Below are 17,941 nucleotides of genomic sequence, written 5' to 3'. Positions count from 1 at the left end.
CCATTCCAATCAGCGTCCTCGTAGTGTGGTCCTGAATAACACAGAATTTATCACTAAAGGCAATAACTCGATTTGATTCATTAACCAATTGAGATACTGAAACAAGATTGCAATTTAAGGATGGCACATAAAGAACATTAGTCAATGTTAGAGTGTCACTAAGTAACACATTGTCTTCCTTTGTAGTTGTGGTGTGTTGACCATTAGGAAGACCCACTGAACACCCCATAATATCCTTAATATTAGTAAGGCACGCTAATGTGCCAGTCATATGATGCGAGGCTCCTGTATCAAGAATCCATGGTAAAGAAGTGCACTTACCACTCAGTTTGTCAGTTGCTCCTACTTTGATATTGTTCAAGAGACTCACCAATGTGTCCCATTGCGCAGTAGTTATACCTTTGACATCAGATGGACCATAATCTAGAATCCCAGTAGATGAATTTGCTTGCGCCGCATGAGCCTTGACAATTCCACGTCCTTTGCCAAGTTGTGTGCTTTTTTCGCGTCCAATTCCCTTTCCTATTCCACGAGGGCACTCTCCCCACCAATTCGGATAGCCTATGATCTGGAAACAACTATTTGAGTAATGTCCAGAGCGATGACAATGAGTGGATGAAACATTTTTATCCTTTGTTGAATTTCGAATTCCTGCCTGCACTGCATAAGCCAACACATCTCCACATTCCTCCTTGTTGTGAGAGATAGCACGCACCCGTTCTTCCTGCACTAATATCGAATATTTTATTCAAAGGAGGCAGTGGATCTTGTGCAAGAAGATTGGATCAAACCGTTCCGTAGGCCATATCGTCCAATCCCATGAGAAATTGATGTACCTTTTCTTCTTCACGCTTCTTTTCCATTTCGGAACTGAGATTACATTTGCAAAGCCCACACTTACAAATGGGTATGGTTTCATAGTTACCCAGTTTTTCCCACAACTTTTTCAGTTTGCCATAATAGGAAATAATGGTCATACCTCTCTATTTGCATTCAACAAGTTCAGCTTTGAGTTGTTGGATTCGTGGTCCGTTCACTATAGAGAAACGCTCTCGAATATCCTGCCAAATATCTTGTACCACCTCCATATGCGAAATACTCGTTTGCAACGAAGGTTCAATCGTGTTCATGATCCAAGAGACCAACAAGGAGTTAGTAGTCCACCAATCTTCAAGGTCACCGGACTCTATTGTAGGTTGGCTGATTGTTCCATCAACAAAGCCAAATTTCTTTCGTGCTCGCAACGCTGTTTTGACAAATCGAGCCCATTCATCATAGTTTTCTCCCCTCAGTTGTACCTGAGTTATGAGAATTCCTGGATTGTCATTGGAGGTGATATCGTAAGGAGAAATCGTTCTTCTTACGGAACTTCCAGCGCTTTGGTTGCTGCCTGCTTCTGCCATGATGACAGACAACAAAACCTTTAGGTTTGTTTTGTTATAGCTCTGATACCATAACAGAATATGTGGAAATATCACCTTGTTTATTCATGTATCTCAAACTGGTATATATACAGATGTATGAATATATTTTCATTAATTCCTACCTACAAATCTGCATAAGAATATTGACTCCATAAATAGATTACATGATTCGTGGCCAATCCCATAATCACATAATTGCCTAATATATCAGCAATCAATGATAAGAATAATCAGCCCAAGATATTAGCTAACATTTTCAGAGAAGATTGTTCCCCTACCCCCTTGTAGCTGAATGTAGAGCTCTGCTAGGGCATCCTCTGAGCAACCGCTGTTTCACTCTAAGGTCTCATCCGGGTGAGTTGAACTTAGACCTTGCCCTTCCCTTTCCATTCCAGTGCCTTAGTCTCTATTTAAGTCGAATCTAAAATAGTATGCTTAGTAATACATCTGTTTTCCAGTTTTATTGAACTGGTTCGAGTCGTCGTATTTCCCCTCTTCTCAGTGAACTTCTGTGCTCCCCACTCAAGGTAAGGGAAGCTAGCGTTTTCTGTTCTTTTAGTACTTTGTTGCTTGTCTTACTCCTGTTTCATGAGTTGTATGTTTGTACACTGTTTGGGTTCGCATGGGAATGGATTGAATAATGTATTGGTTGGGTGTGCTACCATGTATGTGTGAACAGGGCGAAAGCTGATATTTTTGCCCAAGCGAGCTCATCTCACCTAGGCGAGAATAGCAGAAACTCACCCAAACTTTTCTGCTCGAACCTTCGCCCAAGCGAGGGGCTGCATTTTGAGCGACGGACTGAATCGCTCAAGCGAGACAGCCTCGCCTAAGCGAGAATCCGCGAAATTGCCCAGAGTCACTGTCGCAGTCTCGCCTAAGCGAGAGTCTGCAGCTTAAGCGAGAGTACTCCTCTCGCCTGAGCGAGGACTCCCAGCTTGAGCGAGACCTAGCTTGGGTTTTGCTATACTTTGTTTCATGAATGTTGTTGGTTGTTTGATTGGCTGGTTCATTGATTTATTATATAAAGGGGATGAATATGCATGTGTTATGTATGTTATAGGTGGGAGCTAATGAATTGGTGATGAGCTTGACATGATATATGATTGATGGTTGGTCATGTATACTAAATGACATGTTAATGGTATGCATAGGAACTTCATGATTGGTTGATAATGTATAAGTAAGGTTTGTGTAGGACGTAATCCCATAACCCTTGTAGTGGGGCTTGTGGTGATGCCTCATCATATGGACATAATTTTGTGGGCCCTTCTAGGGGAGTTCACGGTGGTGCCTCAGCTATTGGACCTAATTTTATGAACCTCAAGGTGAGAGTTCACGGTGCCGTGCCTCGAGATCAGGACGTAATTCCACGAGGGTAACGTGGTGGTGCCTTAGGGCCATGACGTAATTCCACGAAGGCCACGTGGTGGTGCCCCTTGTAAGGGTGTAATTCCGCGAAGGCCTCGTGATGACGCCTCACTGCTAAGACATAATTCCACTGTCTCGTGGTGATGTCTCATTAAGCGTATCCGGATAGTCAAGTCTTGGTGTCTTATATGGTTTGATACCTCATATGTGGATGTTTGTTACTTATGCTTGAATATGAAATCATATGTTGAGTGTATGATATGAGGATTTTTTTCACTAGCTTACCCTTTGCTTGTTTGTATGATTGTGTGTGGTTTCCTCCCTTGCGATGATCATCGATTTTATTAATGTGAGCAAATGTGAGAACTTCTGGTAGTATTAATAATAATAGAGATGTTGTGGTTTGATGAATCTTGGACGACTATTCGGCTCACTTTGGGGGCCTCAACTTTTGGAGCTTAGTAGTAATAGTTTCTCTCGCCTTTGACGAGATTCTGTACTTCGTTTAGGTCATGTGGAGTCTTTTCTTTTTGTTATGAATATGTTGGTGTACTGTGTACGTCATATTTCAAATTTTCGCACTCTTTAGATATTTTTGTATATGACATTTTATTTAAATTGATTTTATCTATTTAATTTGGACGTCAGAGAATATATAATTGGTGTGGCTCAAAGCATGAATTATGAATTATTATTGATTGTGACATGTAATGTTTGATTTATTGAATCTATCATTATTTGGGATGTTTGTCTTTGATTTATGAGAAATATGTGGTATGTAAAATTTTGTTTTGTATGTTGAACTCTTTAATTTATCTCGATCCTTTAAAATTAGTGTAATATCAGTATTTTCGATGAGTTTTGCAAATAAAATACTAAATTTTAATAATTTTTTCCTTACTCCTCAGTATCTCTCCATACTACTGTCACTGCATCCACAGTACCTTATCATCCTGCAAAAGGTAAGTTTTATTTTCTTTGGGTTTACATTTATGAATTAGTGGTAAGAGACTCCAAATTGAATTATTGGCATAGTCTTTTTGGAAATACATTCCAAATCAATTAATTGGGAGGTTTAAAAATTACATTTCATATCCTGGATAGATGATTATGGAAAGTTTTTAAGAATTACTTGATTTAGAAAATTACTTTAATCGAACATTCCATAAATTTATATAAGATTCCAATTGTTGAAATGGCTATTATACTAAATTAGACCTCAGTGGATAATCTGATTTTTTTTTTCTAAATTAAATATTTTTACTATAGAAGTATAATTTCTTTTCGCGAAGAAGTAAATTCTATTATTTTTTTTTTAGTTTTGCAAATCATTTGAGGCTGAAATTATGTTTTATGAGAAACGAATTTTTAGCAATAATTTTTTTAATTTTATATATTTATATATATATTTATTATAAATTACTTTATTAAAAATCTATAAGTATGAATAAAATTTTAAAATATATTTAATTTAATATTTACAAATTAATTGAGGATAAATAGTTTAAACTGTGATTATAATAAATAAGATAATTTAAATATATTATAATTATGATAATAGAAAAATTATCATAATAAAATATTGTAATTATAGTTGTTTTTTATAAAATTTATTTTGATAAATGTATATTTGTTTGGTTAAAATAATTTATGTAATAATTATTTTTTGTGTAATAAGTTGAAAAAACAAAATAAAATTTTAACTACATAAATAAACATTTTCCAAATTTAATTCAAAACAATTTTCTTCATCTTATTCTTTAATTTTTGTTCACTAGACATCTATTACTGACTTTTTTTCAAAACTAAAATTTTTAGTACTAACTAATCTATTTTCTATAATTATTAACTTTAATTTAAATAACTAATAACTTCAACAAATAATTATTTAATTTAAATTTTAAATTTTAAATTTTACACCCTTTTTATTTTAAGTTTTTATAAAATTCTGTTATATTTTAAATTCCTATATTTTTTGTAAATAAAAATGTAAAATAATATTCTATACTTTTGTAATATTTTCTTTAAATGATTTTTTTATAAATAAATCTAAATATTTTACATTCATATTACTAATTTTTAACTTTACATTAAATTTCTTTTCAATTTAATTTTATTTTTGTACTTATTACACACACAAAATATTACATAAATTATTTTAACCAAATAAATATACATTTATCAAAATTAATTTTACAAAAAACAACCATAAATACAATGTTTTATTATGATAATTTTTTATTCTCGATTAATTTATAGATATAAATGTACAAAATCTATAAAACTAGAAAAGAAAAATGTTGTTAAGAATTTGTACCTCGACAAGTAGGATTCTAGCAATAAACAACTTGAAAAATTAGAAAAATATTATGAAAATTTAATTTTTCACAAAAATAAATTGTGCTTGAACAATGAAAGGGGCCGGTTTGGGAAGAAAAATTTCTAAGGATTTATTAAGGTCAATAAAGTTCAAAATGATCTATAACAGTAAAAAAGTCGAATTGGGATGATTAAATATATGGGTTCTTCTAGTTCAATAAGTTATTTTTGAAGTTCTCCTTGAATAAAGATGGGATTATAATTGTTCTTAGCCTTATTGACAAAGTGTTGAGGCAAGTATCAAATAAGAAAACTCGAAGTGGATTATGAAGGAAGGTCAAAAGCTTTTATGTGATTAAATCTCTACTTAATCGTTTGTGTCCAAAGTAAATGTTATACTCATGCAAGATAAGTAGTAGAAAGACAATTAATGAATACTTTGGATGGAATGAATAAATTGATTTTTTACGTGGAAAACATAGACATTCAAAATGATAATGAGAATTAGGTGTTGTGGTTGTTTTGTTTTGTTGTATAATACACATGTTGATTTCAAATAAACTTTATTATAGAAAATACGAACTATTTTTTTAGAGATTCAAATGGTGGTGAGTTCAAAAGATTTAAATGATAAGTTTGACATTAAGGCATCCAAGTGTTAAAGATGACCTTGTAGCAAGGAAAAGATCGTTTACCAATGATAGCAAAGTTGGTTGAAAGAGGTCAAAGTCTAAGTCTCCCAACAATGGAGGTACATTAAATGTCACGTGTTGCAAGAAGAAATGTCATACCAAAAGGTTTGGTCTTGAGAGGCAAAAGAAGGCTAACAATCTTGACATATCATTTGGATCTCATGGATTGTCTAATATTAATAAAACATCTACATTTGGTGAAACATCTCTAGTCGGAGACAAGTATGAGTAATTAGAGGTTTTTATGGTGTTAAGTAGTATTGTGAGTGGATAATATATTATAGTTGTTCATTCCACATGACACCTAACCATTTAGATTTTCATAAGCTTACTTACAAAACTCGAAGGAGATTTAGTTCTCCTTAGCGATAACAAGTCTCGTAAGATAACTAAAGTTGAAACAATTGAGTTTCTCCTACACGATGAAACTAAGAAAGTGCTTAAACAATGTAGATTTGTACCTAGCTTGAAGCAAGACTTGATATTCTTCGATGAACTTGAAAAGAAAGACTCCTCTATTATTGAGAAGTCTTTTGTGGGTTACCCATTCTTCATTCTTCTCCATTTGTTCATAACACAAATATATTGGCTTGGGTTATGGGTTATCCATTACTCAACTTATATAAGACTGAGTTTGTTTGGATTAAATCGGGTTTAATGTTATCATAAATCCTAGTGAGTGATAGAAGATAAACTTTGTCTAATCTTGCAAGTAAAAATAAGTCTAAGTCATGAGAAGTAACGAGGAGATAAAATTATTTTTATCTAAAAAATACCTGAACTCCAATTTGTTCACATGTGGATTTTAAGTTTATATTTTATATATTTTTAAGTTAATATCAATTAATAATTTAATATTTATTTTAGAAAAATAAATTAAATTATAAAAAACTGAGATAACAAAATATTACGCATGTCTTTTAAATTTATTATAAAACCCTTTTTAATACAGTTGAGAGTTTACCCTTATTTTTTCATCTACCAATTACACGGACAAATAATTATGCTTTTGCTTCCTACACCACACCTTGTGACAAAAGAAGAAAAATAGAGGAAAAATACTGTAGAGGAAGAAGAAGAAAGAGAACACGTTGGAAAAAAAAATAAATAAAAAAACTCGTATCAAAAAGATTTTTCCAGAATGCGTTTGTTCTTAAATGTATTTTATGTGTTCTAGAAAACTTGTTTGAAAATATATGTATTTCAGAAATCCCGTTCAGAAAAGCTTATTTTGGAATGCATTTTATGCTTTTCTTGAAATCCCTTCATGAAAATTTGTAGGGTTAAATATGTTTTTGTCCCTCAAGTTTCAGCGAAATTTGGATTTAGTCCCTCATCAAAACTTTTGACCAATTTAGTCCTTCATCTTTCAAAATGCGTGAATTTAGTCCTTTTAACCAAATTTTGTTAATTTTATCTGATGTTTGAAGCGTATTTCATGATAGTATTTAAATTATTTACACTGTTTGACATATTTTTGCTTCAATGTTAACTTAAATACTATCATGAAATGCGCTTGAAACGTCAGATAAACTTAACAAAATTTGGTTAAAAGGACTAAATTCACGCATTTTGAAAGATGAAGGACTAAATTGATCAAAAGTTTTGATGAGGGACTAATTTCAAATTTCGCTGAAACTTGAGGGACCAAAAACATATTTAACCCAAATTTGTATGCAAAATCTTATTCCAAAAATTTCATTCTAAAAGTTTCATTCAAGAAATCATTTTTCAAAAGTTAAAAAAACTTGTTCTAGAAAAATTTTGAAAAAAATAATCTGAAAATTACCTTTTAAAGAGTAAGATTAGTTTAAAACTTATGGCGTACACCAATAAATTAGAAGGGTGCAGGAAGAAAAAAGCCGATAATTATAATCCTAAAACATCTCATCACCTTAGGAATAGTTTTGAAGAGTGCATGGGTTTTTGACAACAGCATCTGTATTGGACCCAATTTTCTGAACATATAATTACGGGGTGCTTCTTCCTCCACCTCCCTGTTTTTCTTCCCAAACCTCATAAAAATTGTACTTCCCAAAATACCCTTCACCAGAAATATAATAAAAATCCCAATACACCTCCTTATTTTAGATATTTTCAAGAATGAATGTTGGGGTTTCTCCCTGCATCCCCAATGGTTTCTCCTATAGTTTCAAAAAGTTTTTTAATTTCTTCTTTGTCCTCTACAGTAAAAATAAAAGTAATTTTTTTCTCTTTTCTATTTAATACAGTAGTTCAGTCATGCACCCCCAATATTCAATTTGACCTAGCCCCTGCAACAGTAGCCCTTTTTTTTTCACATTTGGCCATATCTTGTTTCTTCTCTTTGCATTGCAGCAGCCACAATTTGTATGTTTTATCTATGGTAGAAAAGAGAGAAAAGGAAAATGATGGATGTGGGAGAGAAAAGGAGTTGTTGCTGAACAAAAAGAGGCTTAAATCAAATTGAAAAAAAAAGTTATCTTGACACCATTATTTCTAAATAACTATTATTTGACACTATTTATTTTTAATAAAATATTATTATTTAAATAAAATATTAATTCATATGAGTATCACGTGGTAGTATCGAAGTCAAATTACTATCTAACTAAAAATTGAAAGTGCATGAGTGGACTGGTGTATTAAATATAGGAGAGAGAAAATTTACGCTTTACCTTTTTACTTAGAATGGCAAAATAAAAATTAAATTAGTTTTTGAAAATATAAGAGAAAGGATTAGGAGTACACGAAGAAGTCCCCATGAATTTTTGAGAAGGTATTTTTGGATCTAGACAATGCCTTCCAAAAAATCTAATCTGAAATGTTCAAAATGTATGAAAAATAATTTTTGCAATAGGTGTTTCAGATGTTTTTGGATTCAGATATACTTTTCGAAGTATTTGTCTAGATTATTTTTTTATATTTTGGAACATCCAATTCAGAACAAAAAAAAAATGGAATAGGTGTTCCGAAAGTCATTTATGGATTAAAAATAATTTCAGAAGACATGTTTTAGAATTTTTTATTTTTTGTATTTTTGAGTTTGAAATGTATTTTCAAATTCATAAATACCATTCAAAACATCCCATCCGGAAAAGAAAAATATTTTTTCAAAATGGATGTTCCAAAAAGTATTTTTAAAACTAAAATAATTTGAGTATTTTGGTGAAATGATTTGATGTATAAATTAAAATAATTATTGTCACATTGTATATATAAGTTGTAATTAAGCTTATTTACTAAGTTGGTCTTAAATTGGAGAGGTCAAAATTTGATCATTTTAAAAAATAGGATTACTAAATTAAACAAAAAATTTTAAACATTTAAATAAATGACTAAATTGAAAACAACTATTACTGCTACCATCACATGTTATGACTATAAATTGACTCGTGACACGACTGTTACGTGACACGTAGCAAATGATAAATTAAAAAAAAATTAAAAAAAAATTAAAAAAATTAAAAATTTTATGACTTGACAATGACTTGTATTCCAACTTAACGAAGATGATGAAATTGAACCTTTTTAAATAATTGGGAAACTAAATTGAACCAACCAACAACAAAAAAATCAAATTAAACTAAACCAAAAAAATTAAGGGACTAAATTAGTAATTATACCTTTATATTATTAACTCAACATGATAGAATGGACATTTAAAAATTTAGGGGAGTGCAGAAAGAAAGAAAATGGGATGCAAAAAGTTCCAGCCATAATTATGTTACATAAACTTAAATAATAAAAATACCGAACTTCTTTCTAAATCAAAATTAAATTTATAAAAGTTTCACTTTAAAAGTTATATAAATATACTTTTACAAATTAGTTTATGCATAAAATAGTTTTAGTCTATGAAAAAATGAATTTATTTTTTCTTTTAGAAGTGTTTGTATAGGTTTGCTTTTTATTTTGAAATAGTATTTTAAAATATGAATATTATATTTTAAATTATCCTTTCGAAAATTTTAAAAAAATGATGTAAATATCAATTCCACTCACTAATTTTTATAAAAATGATTTTGAAACTACTTTATGCACTACCTTTTACTTACAAATACACCGCTTTTTGTTTTTCAAAATTTATATATATATATATATATATATATATATATATATATATATATATATATATATATATATATATATATATATATATATATATATACACACGTAACGAATGCTGGAATTTAATATATTTTCCAAACTATACATTCTGAAACTAAACAAACATTAATCCTTTTTTTTCAGGATATGTATGAAATTATAAAAGCACAACAGCCTCATAAAATTATGTAAATAATTTTCAAACCAGCTTAGTAAGGTTTCTCTGTATTTTAAACACTTTAGTTTTTTATATATAAATATGCTTAAATATTCTATAATAGAACTTTATTCTTTTTAACCACTGTAACAAAAATATTGAATTTGAATAGTGTAGTTTTTGTGTGATTCAAGAATCAAATTACATAATTTTTTAAACCATACAAGTTTTAAATGGGAAGCTAATTTATATAAGAGATTCAATAAATTTAATCTAAATTTAAAACTTTAAAGTTTATGTATGTGTCTTATATAATTGTTCGTCTACTTTTTCTGCACTTTGGACTCTACCTTTAAATATTTAAAAAGGGTTAATACAAAAGAAATGAATAAAAAAATTTTAATTCGGATAAGTCGTGCTATGTTGCACAAGAAAGAAATGATATTGGTCTAAAATTTTGATTTTATGGAAAAAATGTCATTGACATGACTTCAAGTCAAATTTAATGAAATATTTCAAGACATTTTTTCATACCGAGGTATAATGGATGGTATGAATGGTTCGTTTGTAGTTTGATAGTGATTTTTAAACAATGATTCTAATACCATGTTAGAAATGAACTTTAAGTCTAATTTAATCTTATAAAACTAACTTGTAATGTGAGGTTTGCACTTCACTTATATATTATGAAATTGTCTTATTTCTAATCGATATAAAACTTCCAACAAAAATTATATCATCTTCGGAAAGTAAAAAAAAAGCAAAAAAGAAGAGATAATTTGTAGTTGGGTTAAGATATTAATAAAATGAATGTGACGAAGACACGGTGGTGTCTCCCATCTTAAGATAGTTTTAATTAAACCCCGGTGGCCACCAGAAGTGGGATGAAGTTTTTGTGTTCACACCTCTTTATATATATATATATATATATATATATATATATATATATATATATATATATATATATATATATATATATATATATATATATATATATATATATATGCAACAGACATGAAATGTTAGGCACCTGAATTCATCCAACACATATAATGACACTTCTTAGTCACAACCGCAGTAACAAATGGCACCTTGTATGATGTGAAATCACAACTATTTTCTAAAGTACTTCAAGTATTCCTTCAAAGGGAATCACCTTCTCAACCCCCCAACACTCCTTCTCTCTCGTTACCTTTCTCTTCTCCATCCCATATTTTCAACTTTTCACATTCCCAATAACCTTCAAGGGATCATTCAAGGAGAGTTAATATTCAAAGCTCCACAATATCTCTGAAATTCACCAAAACAGGTACTTTATTGTCTATCATGCAATTCTTACCTTTTCTGATCAAACACTGAAAACTGCAATATCCTCTATGACAAAACCATTTTCAAGTTATGGAACCAACAACTAAGGCATGCATGCACAATATTCACTATCAAGTAATACACCATAATTTATTTTCTGCACACCAATGATTTAGCAACACAAGTGACTACTTTGTTTTTTCTGAGAAATATTCGTTGTGTTATATATATTTTTCATATGAGTTAGAGAGTGTGGTTCTATATGATTATATGATATTAGTCTTACACACATAAGACATTTGACATCACTTTAACCTCAAGACCTTAAGACAATGATGTTATGGATCATTATTCTTATATAGTGTTTAACTTTATCTTTTCTATCTAATATAGAACTTTTTAACTCACATTTAGACTATTTTCAATAATATTTTCACATTACATGTATAAAAAAAGGGTAAAACTATATGTCTAAACAAAGATTTTCATCCATATCATCAAATTAAATCTTTTCTACAAAAGATATTGCATATTTGCTACATTATTTTGCAAAATAACGATAAAATAGTAGTTTTTTACTATAATAATGACGTAGATGTTTTTTAAATTAAAATAATATTTGAGAGAAAAGCTTGACCATAATTTTTAATTACTCTGACAGTTTTTTTAAATAATTTAAAATTTTAAAACCAAAATAATGCTTTTTATGTTAATTAACGAGTGAAAATAATTTATCTATATTATATAAAGGAATTTACGTACATAATTATTTACCAATTTTATCTTTAGGTAATTTTTTTTAAATTTAACTATTTTTATTTTGATCATTTTTTTAAACTAAAATAATTATTTATAACAAAATAAATTACCTACAAAATAAATTTAATATTTCACATCACAGACACGAGTACCAACAATATATTAAGGGTGAATATTTCCATGGCCGTAATAATAATAATAATAATAATAATAATAATAATATTATTATTATTATTATTATTATTATTATTATTATTATTAACATCATTTCTGATTAAAATACAATATTATCAGCTAAAATATTAAATAAATCAAATTCACTTCACATCTATGAAACAATCTTCCAGTCAGATAAAGTGCACAGTTACATTCAGCAATGTTTTTAGTTTTTAAATTCCATCAATTCATTCCTTTTAAATTTTACTTGGCTGATCCCATTAAGGTTTTAAATATTGACTTCCCAAGATGGAATACTAATAGTTTTCCTTCTGATATATATATATATATATATATCATGTCAAGGATAAATGAAGAATCTGATAAGTAATAAAAAGGATAGATGAACACTCGAAGCCAAAGTCTATAAAGGCCTAAAACACATCTAGGTTTGTCCATATATTCTTGATGAATCTTTCTTGTAGAAAGTGAAAAAGAACTTACTGTATATTTTTTTATTGCTTTTAGGGCATCAAGTAAAGAATTGATGGTTAAAGCTAATGATACTCACCCACACTTTTTGTGTTTTAGTTTAGTAGTTTATGGAATTGTTGGGTTTGAGACATGAGAGTTTTGAACCAATATTCTTTATGCCTTAGATTTTTTCTGTTTGATGCATTCATTGCCTTCTGATTTACTTTCATTATCTTTCAATTCCTCTGTAATGATATTTTTTTTTTCACAATCTGTGGTCCCTAATGCAAAGACTTTGTAATTATCCGTGGAAGACAAGGTAAAGAGTGTGACCTCTACGAGTTTGATTTTGACATTTAAGGCAGAGGAATCCATATCCTTAAAACATGTTTCCATGCTTGCAAGTGACATTTTGTTCCCTTCAGCTAAAATCAAAGCATTGTTTAACCACATGGTTAGAGAGAAAAAAAAAGTGGGTTTAGTTTAGTGCTTAAGTTGTTAAGTCAATTGAAAACGCATTATTGATCGATGAACCAATGAATCTGCTAAAACTTGTAGTTCAAGCCACAATGAAAGAGAATATGCCACCAAACATGTACTTGAAATCAAGTATACTCTTATTTTTTTCAAGTTCTACCCACTTCAGAAACCTCAACAACCAAATCTACTTAGAATGCAGTTTTATGTTGGCCTCACAAAAATAAATAACACCCAACAACTGGTAATTTCAACTTTGAAGACACGACTCTCTCCATATATATAATGTGTTGATTTAGTGTGCAACAGTACTATTGTACTTTACTAAATAATGACTAAGTTTCATGTCTTCAACTTGTTTGGAACATTGAATTAAGGATGTTGACACTCTCTATAGTACACGACAAAGTCTTCTATGGAATTATTCCATGACACTATAACTCTCTTCCCAAGAGGTTTTTTTACTATGATAATAACGGTTTAGTCCTTTTATGGAAAAATCGTCATCGACACATGCATGTGATTGTCTGTATGTATGTATAATTAGCAATACATGTTTTAGTTTACAATGTGTACATGGGATTAATTTGAACACAGATTAAACTTGTTTAGCAATGAATATTCAATTTTAAAACAAATGGGTTTACGCTGTATAAGATATAATCTATTGATAATCTGATATTTGATAAAGTATTTTATATTCTGATATTGGAGCATTGTTGCAGATATAGGTTAGTGCCTATTGAGGAAAACTAGTCCTAGGCATTCAAGCAGCATATATTCCATCTAAAGTGGAAGAACTAGGACTTGATTTTGCCTAGCAAAAGACAAAGAATCAATGGGATTTCTGTTCCTTTTTCTATTAGAATCTCACTGTACCTTAAGAGTCATAGTGTCCTCACCCTTTGGATGAGGGTCACTTTCTTTTTTGGTGGCCAAGTTAAGCACCAAGTTTTTGAGCTTTTCCATTCCATGTCAAACAAGTTTTTGTGCAACTCTACTCTCTTCATTGCAATGTGCACTTTATATGAGAATAAGAAAGAATAGAAAAATCAGTGATTGTGCTGTGTTGTGTTGTGTCTAATCTTCCACACAGAAAGGTGTTGCATAAATCTTCTGTCTTTTCTAGGTGGCAAGTTCCTGCTTCAACCACCACTTGTATTATTGACATTCACAAAAACACCACCATTCCACTGACACAGATGTATGTTTTTTTAATTTCTCTTTTGTTCTTTTTCTGGTGCCATTCTTTGAGCTATCTCTCTCTTTTTGAGACCACATTTTCAGAACAGGAGCAATGAAACAAGGGTCACCAGCATCACCACCGCCACCACCACCATCACCACCACAACCACCACCACCAACAAAAAATGTGATCAGGCTTCAGAGCAGTTTAACGCCATCAAGGTTAAGACTTCCTTCCAAGTACAGAGAGCCTCCAAGGACTCCACCAGAGGTTGTCAATGGGGTGACAAGGAGAGCCAAGTCTGTGACTCCAGAGTTGAAGCACACTTCCAGGATCAAAAGGGGTGTAGTGCCGAACAAGACCAAACCCAATGAAGAGGTTGTGGGAAGCCACAGGGGTAGGGAAGCCGAAGAGGCTAAGGTTGTGTCTCGTTTCGTGAGGCCTCATATTGTGGAACAGTTTGTTAGGCCAAGGAGTGTGGTTGGGGATTTTGCTATGAAGAGGGATAAGGAGGACCCTGATGGGAAGAGTAAGAAGGAACTGATGGAGAAGCTTGAGGTGAGTGAGAGTTTGATCAAGAATCTGCAGTCTGAAGTGCTGGCTTTGAAGGCTGAGTTGGAAAAAGTTAAGGGCTTGAATGTGGAGCTGGAATCTCACAACAGAAAACTCACTGAGGATGTTGCTGCTGCTGAATCGAAGGTGATGATGTCTTTGGGTGGAAGTGAAAAGGTGAGAGTTCAAATGTTAATGGGTTTGTGTTTTGTTATCATAATAAGCTTCAATTGTTTTTCTTTTCTACTGTTCATGTTTTCTACTGCTTTGAAAGTGAGTCTGGTTTTGATTTTAGATGAAGGAGCCAAATGCAGAACATCAGAGCCCCAAATTTAAACACATTCAGAAACTCATTGCTGACAAATTAGAAAGGTCCATAGTGAAAAAGGAAGCCATTACTGATGGATGCTTTGTTAAAGCATCAACTCCAGCACCAACAGCAATTCCTACCATTCCTGAAGCTGCTACAACTCTAAGAACAGGAAGAAAGCCTGCACTAAAAGCATGTCTTCCACCACCTCCACCACCGATGCCACCATCAATCCCTTCTAGGCCTGTAGCAAAAGTAAATAACACACAAAGGGCACCTGCATTTGTGAAAATACTTCACTCATTGAAGAATCATGAAGAAATGAAGAACACAACAGGATCAGTTAAACAGCAGAAACCAGTTGCTGTGAATGTACACAGCAGCATTGTTGGAGAAATTCAAAACCGTTCTGCTCATCTATTAGCAGTAAGCACTGTGTTTTCAAATTGAACTGGTGTCATTTTCAAAATTGAATATACAGCATTGGTGACAGATCAATCGTGCTTTCCAGATAAGGGCAGACATTGAAACAAAAGGAAATTTTATCAATGACCTCATAAAAAAGGTGGTAGAAGCGGCCTACACTGACATTGAAGATGTCTTAAGTTTTGTTAATTGGCTTGATGGTGAACTCTCATCACTGGTGAGTGTGTAGAAAAACTATTAATCTATTCAGTTTTCTACAGAATAGATTGATGTTGGTTTCTTTCTTATTGCTACATATTCTGTTTTCTACAGGCTGATGAGCGTGCAGTGTTGAAGCATTTTAATTGGCCTGAGAGAAAAGCTGATGCCATGCGTGAAGCTGCAGTTGAGTATCGTGAACTTAAATTGTTAGAACAAGAGATTTCCTCCTTCAAGGATGACCCTGAAATTCCATGTGGAGCTTCCTTGAGAAAGATGGCCACCCTATTAGACAAGTAAGAAACTAAATCTATATCATATATTATGTACTAATTTTAAAGAGTTCAATGGTTATGCAGAGCACAGATAATGTCAACAGTTTTACATTAAATATACTTGGTGATACAACTTTTGACGTACCATATATGATAATTTGTATGATAGTGTAAAATTTATATGATAGTTTACCTCAATTTTAAATATGCCAGGTTTATAGTTTGAATGATACTTACACTGTCCTTTTCTCTCATTGTGATAGGTCTGAGAGCAGCATACAGAGACTAATCAAGCTGAGAAATTCTGTGATGCGTTCATATCAAGATTACAAAATTCCAACCGCTTGGATGCTTGACTCGGGAATCATGGAAAAGGTATCATTTTTATGTTTTCTTTGTGAATGTGATGATAACAATAATGACACTATGTAAACCTTGTCTTTCTAATAAGAATTAGAAGTTATGGTTTAATAAGAATTAGAAGTTATGCAGAATTTCATTTCATTTATTCAATGAAAATGAAATGAAAGAACACAACTAACTGGATGAAGAACGTGCTTCAGTTTAGGATTTATTAATCCAAGTCTGTTGTAATTAATTGGTTACTGAATACTACTTACATATGATATTTATCTTTTGACAGTTGATAGCAAAAGTTTACAATTTTTCACTGTAAAACTTGATTAGAAGAATAATAAATATGCCGTATGTGCAGATTAAGCAGGCTTCTATGATTCTGGTAAAAATGTACATGAAAAGAGTGACAATGGAGCTTGGATCTGCTAGGAATTCAGACAGACAATCTAGTCAAGAATCCCTTCTGCTTCAGGGCGTGCATTTTGCATATAGGGCCCATCAGGTATTTGCAGTGACAATAGGAAAGATTAGAATTTTCATCATTTATGAGGCTGATTCACATATTTTGGTGTGTGTTTGTAGTTTGCTGGAGGTCTGGATGCAGAAACTCTGTGTGCTTTTGAAGAGATAAGGCAACATGTACCAGGACACTTAGCAGGGTCTCGAGAACTTTTGGCTGGCATAGCATCATCGTGAGAGGCCATTGATATATTTTATGCTTTCTTTTACCTTGTCCCCAATGTTCAACACTATTCACGATCATTCAGAAGAAATAAGAAGAAAAATGCAGAGATTTTGAAGAAAGAACTTTCCACAGGGTGGTTGAAGATGTTTAGAAGCTAAGTCTGGTACAGTTCAATTGTTACAAGTTCTATGGATAAAATCTTCAGTCATTGAGCTTAAACAGTTTTTGAGAAAAAAAAAAAAGAGAGGATATGCTAGCTATATGCACTTACAATGTAAAGTACTTTTGATCCAGACACAGATTTACCATTTATGATATAAGTTTGTTAACTTTGATAATAACCAACAAAATCGTGCTCAATTTATCAACTGAAGCATTTTTTTTTCAATCTGGTATACAATGTGATCTTCTCCAAGAAGCTAACATTTTTTTTTTCAATCCTATCACCACATTGGAGGATAATATGAAAGTTGTGAGTGTTGATAAAAAAAAAAAATGGAGGTGAGATGGATGTTTTTGAAAGATTAAGATGGTGTGTTAAGGGTACGAGTGATGAAGACTACGAAGGCTGTTGATGATAGTAGAGGAGAAAGGTACAAGTGCAGGAAGAAAAAATGAGGGTGCAAAAAGAAATGATCAATATGAAGAAAACTAGATTAGAAAAGAAATGGACTTGGATTGTTGGTCCGATATGCATAACGGGAGTGTAGAATAAAAATCAATGGT

General features: G+C 31.5%; 1 protein-coding gene across 3 annotated transcripts; it reads left to right on the top strand.

The window, feature by feature from the left end:
* The first annotated feature begins 11,226 nt into the window (after positions 1–11,226).
* Positions 11,227–17,444, top strand: LOC114196222. 3 transcript variants are annotated; one of them, XM_028086787.1, is made up of 8 exons: positions 11,227–11,361; positions 14,514–15,141; positions 15,260–15,700; positions 15,786–15,917; positions 16,013–16,194; positions 16,437–16,548; positions 16,889–17,032; positions 17,113–17,444. In XM_028086787.1, the coding sequence occupies exons 2-8, from the start codon at positions 14,524–14,526 to the stop codon at positions 17,224–17,226; spliced, it is 1,743 nt and encodes a 580-aa protein (XP_027942588.1). In that variant the 5' UTR covers positions 11,227–11,361; positions 14,514–14,523; the 3' UTR covers positions 17,227–17,444. The 3 variants fall into 3 exon arrangements, with proteins under 3 accessions (XP_027942588.1, XP_027942589.1, XP_027942587.1); XM_028086788.1 differs by lacking the exon at positions 11,227–11,361 and adding an exon at positions 13,983–14,326; XM_028086786.1 differs by lacking the exon at positions 11,227–11,361 and adding an exon at positions 13,983–14,430.
* The last annotated feature ends 497 nt before the right edge of the window (positions 17,445–17,941 follow it).

Source organism: Vigna unguiculata, chromosome 9 (assembly GCF_004118075.2).
Source record: "Vigna unguiculata cultivar IT97K-499-35 chromosome 9, ASM411807v1, whole genome shotgun sequence".
In the NCBI taxonomy this organism is placed as follows: domain Eukaryota; kingdom Viridiplantae; phylum Streptophyta; class Magnoliopsida; order Fabales; family Fabaceae; genus Vigna; species Vigna unguiculata.
The sequence above is the reverse complement of the archived record's forward strand: the minus strand, read 5'-3'. Positions and strand labels throughout refer to the sequence as shown.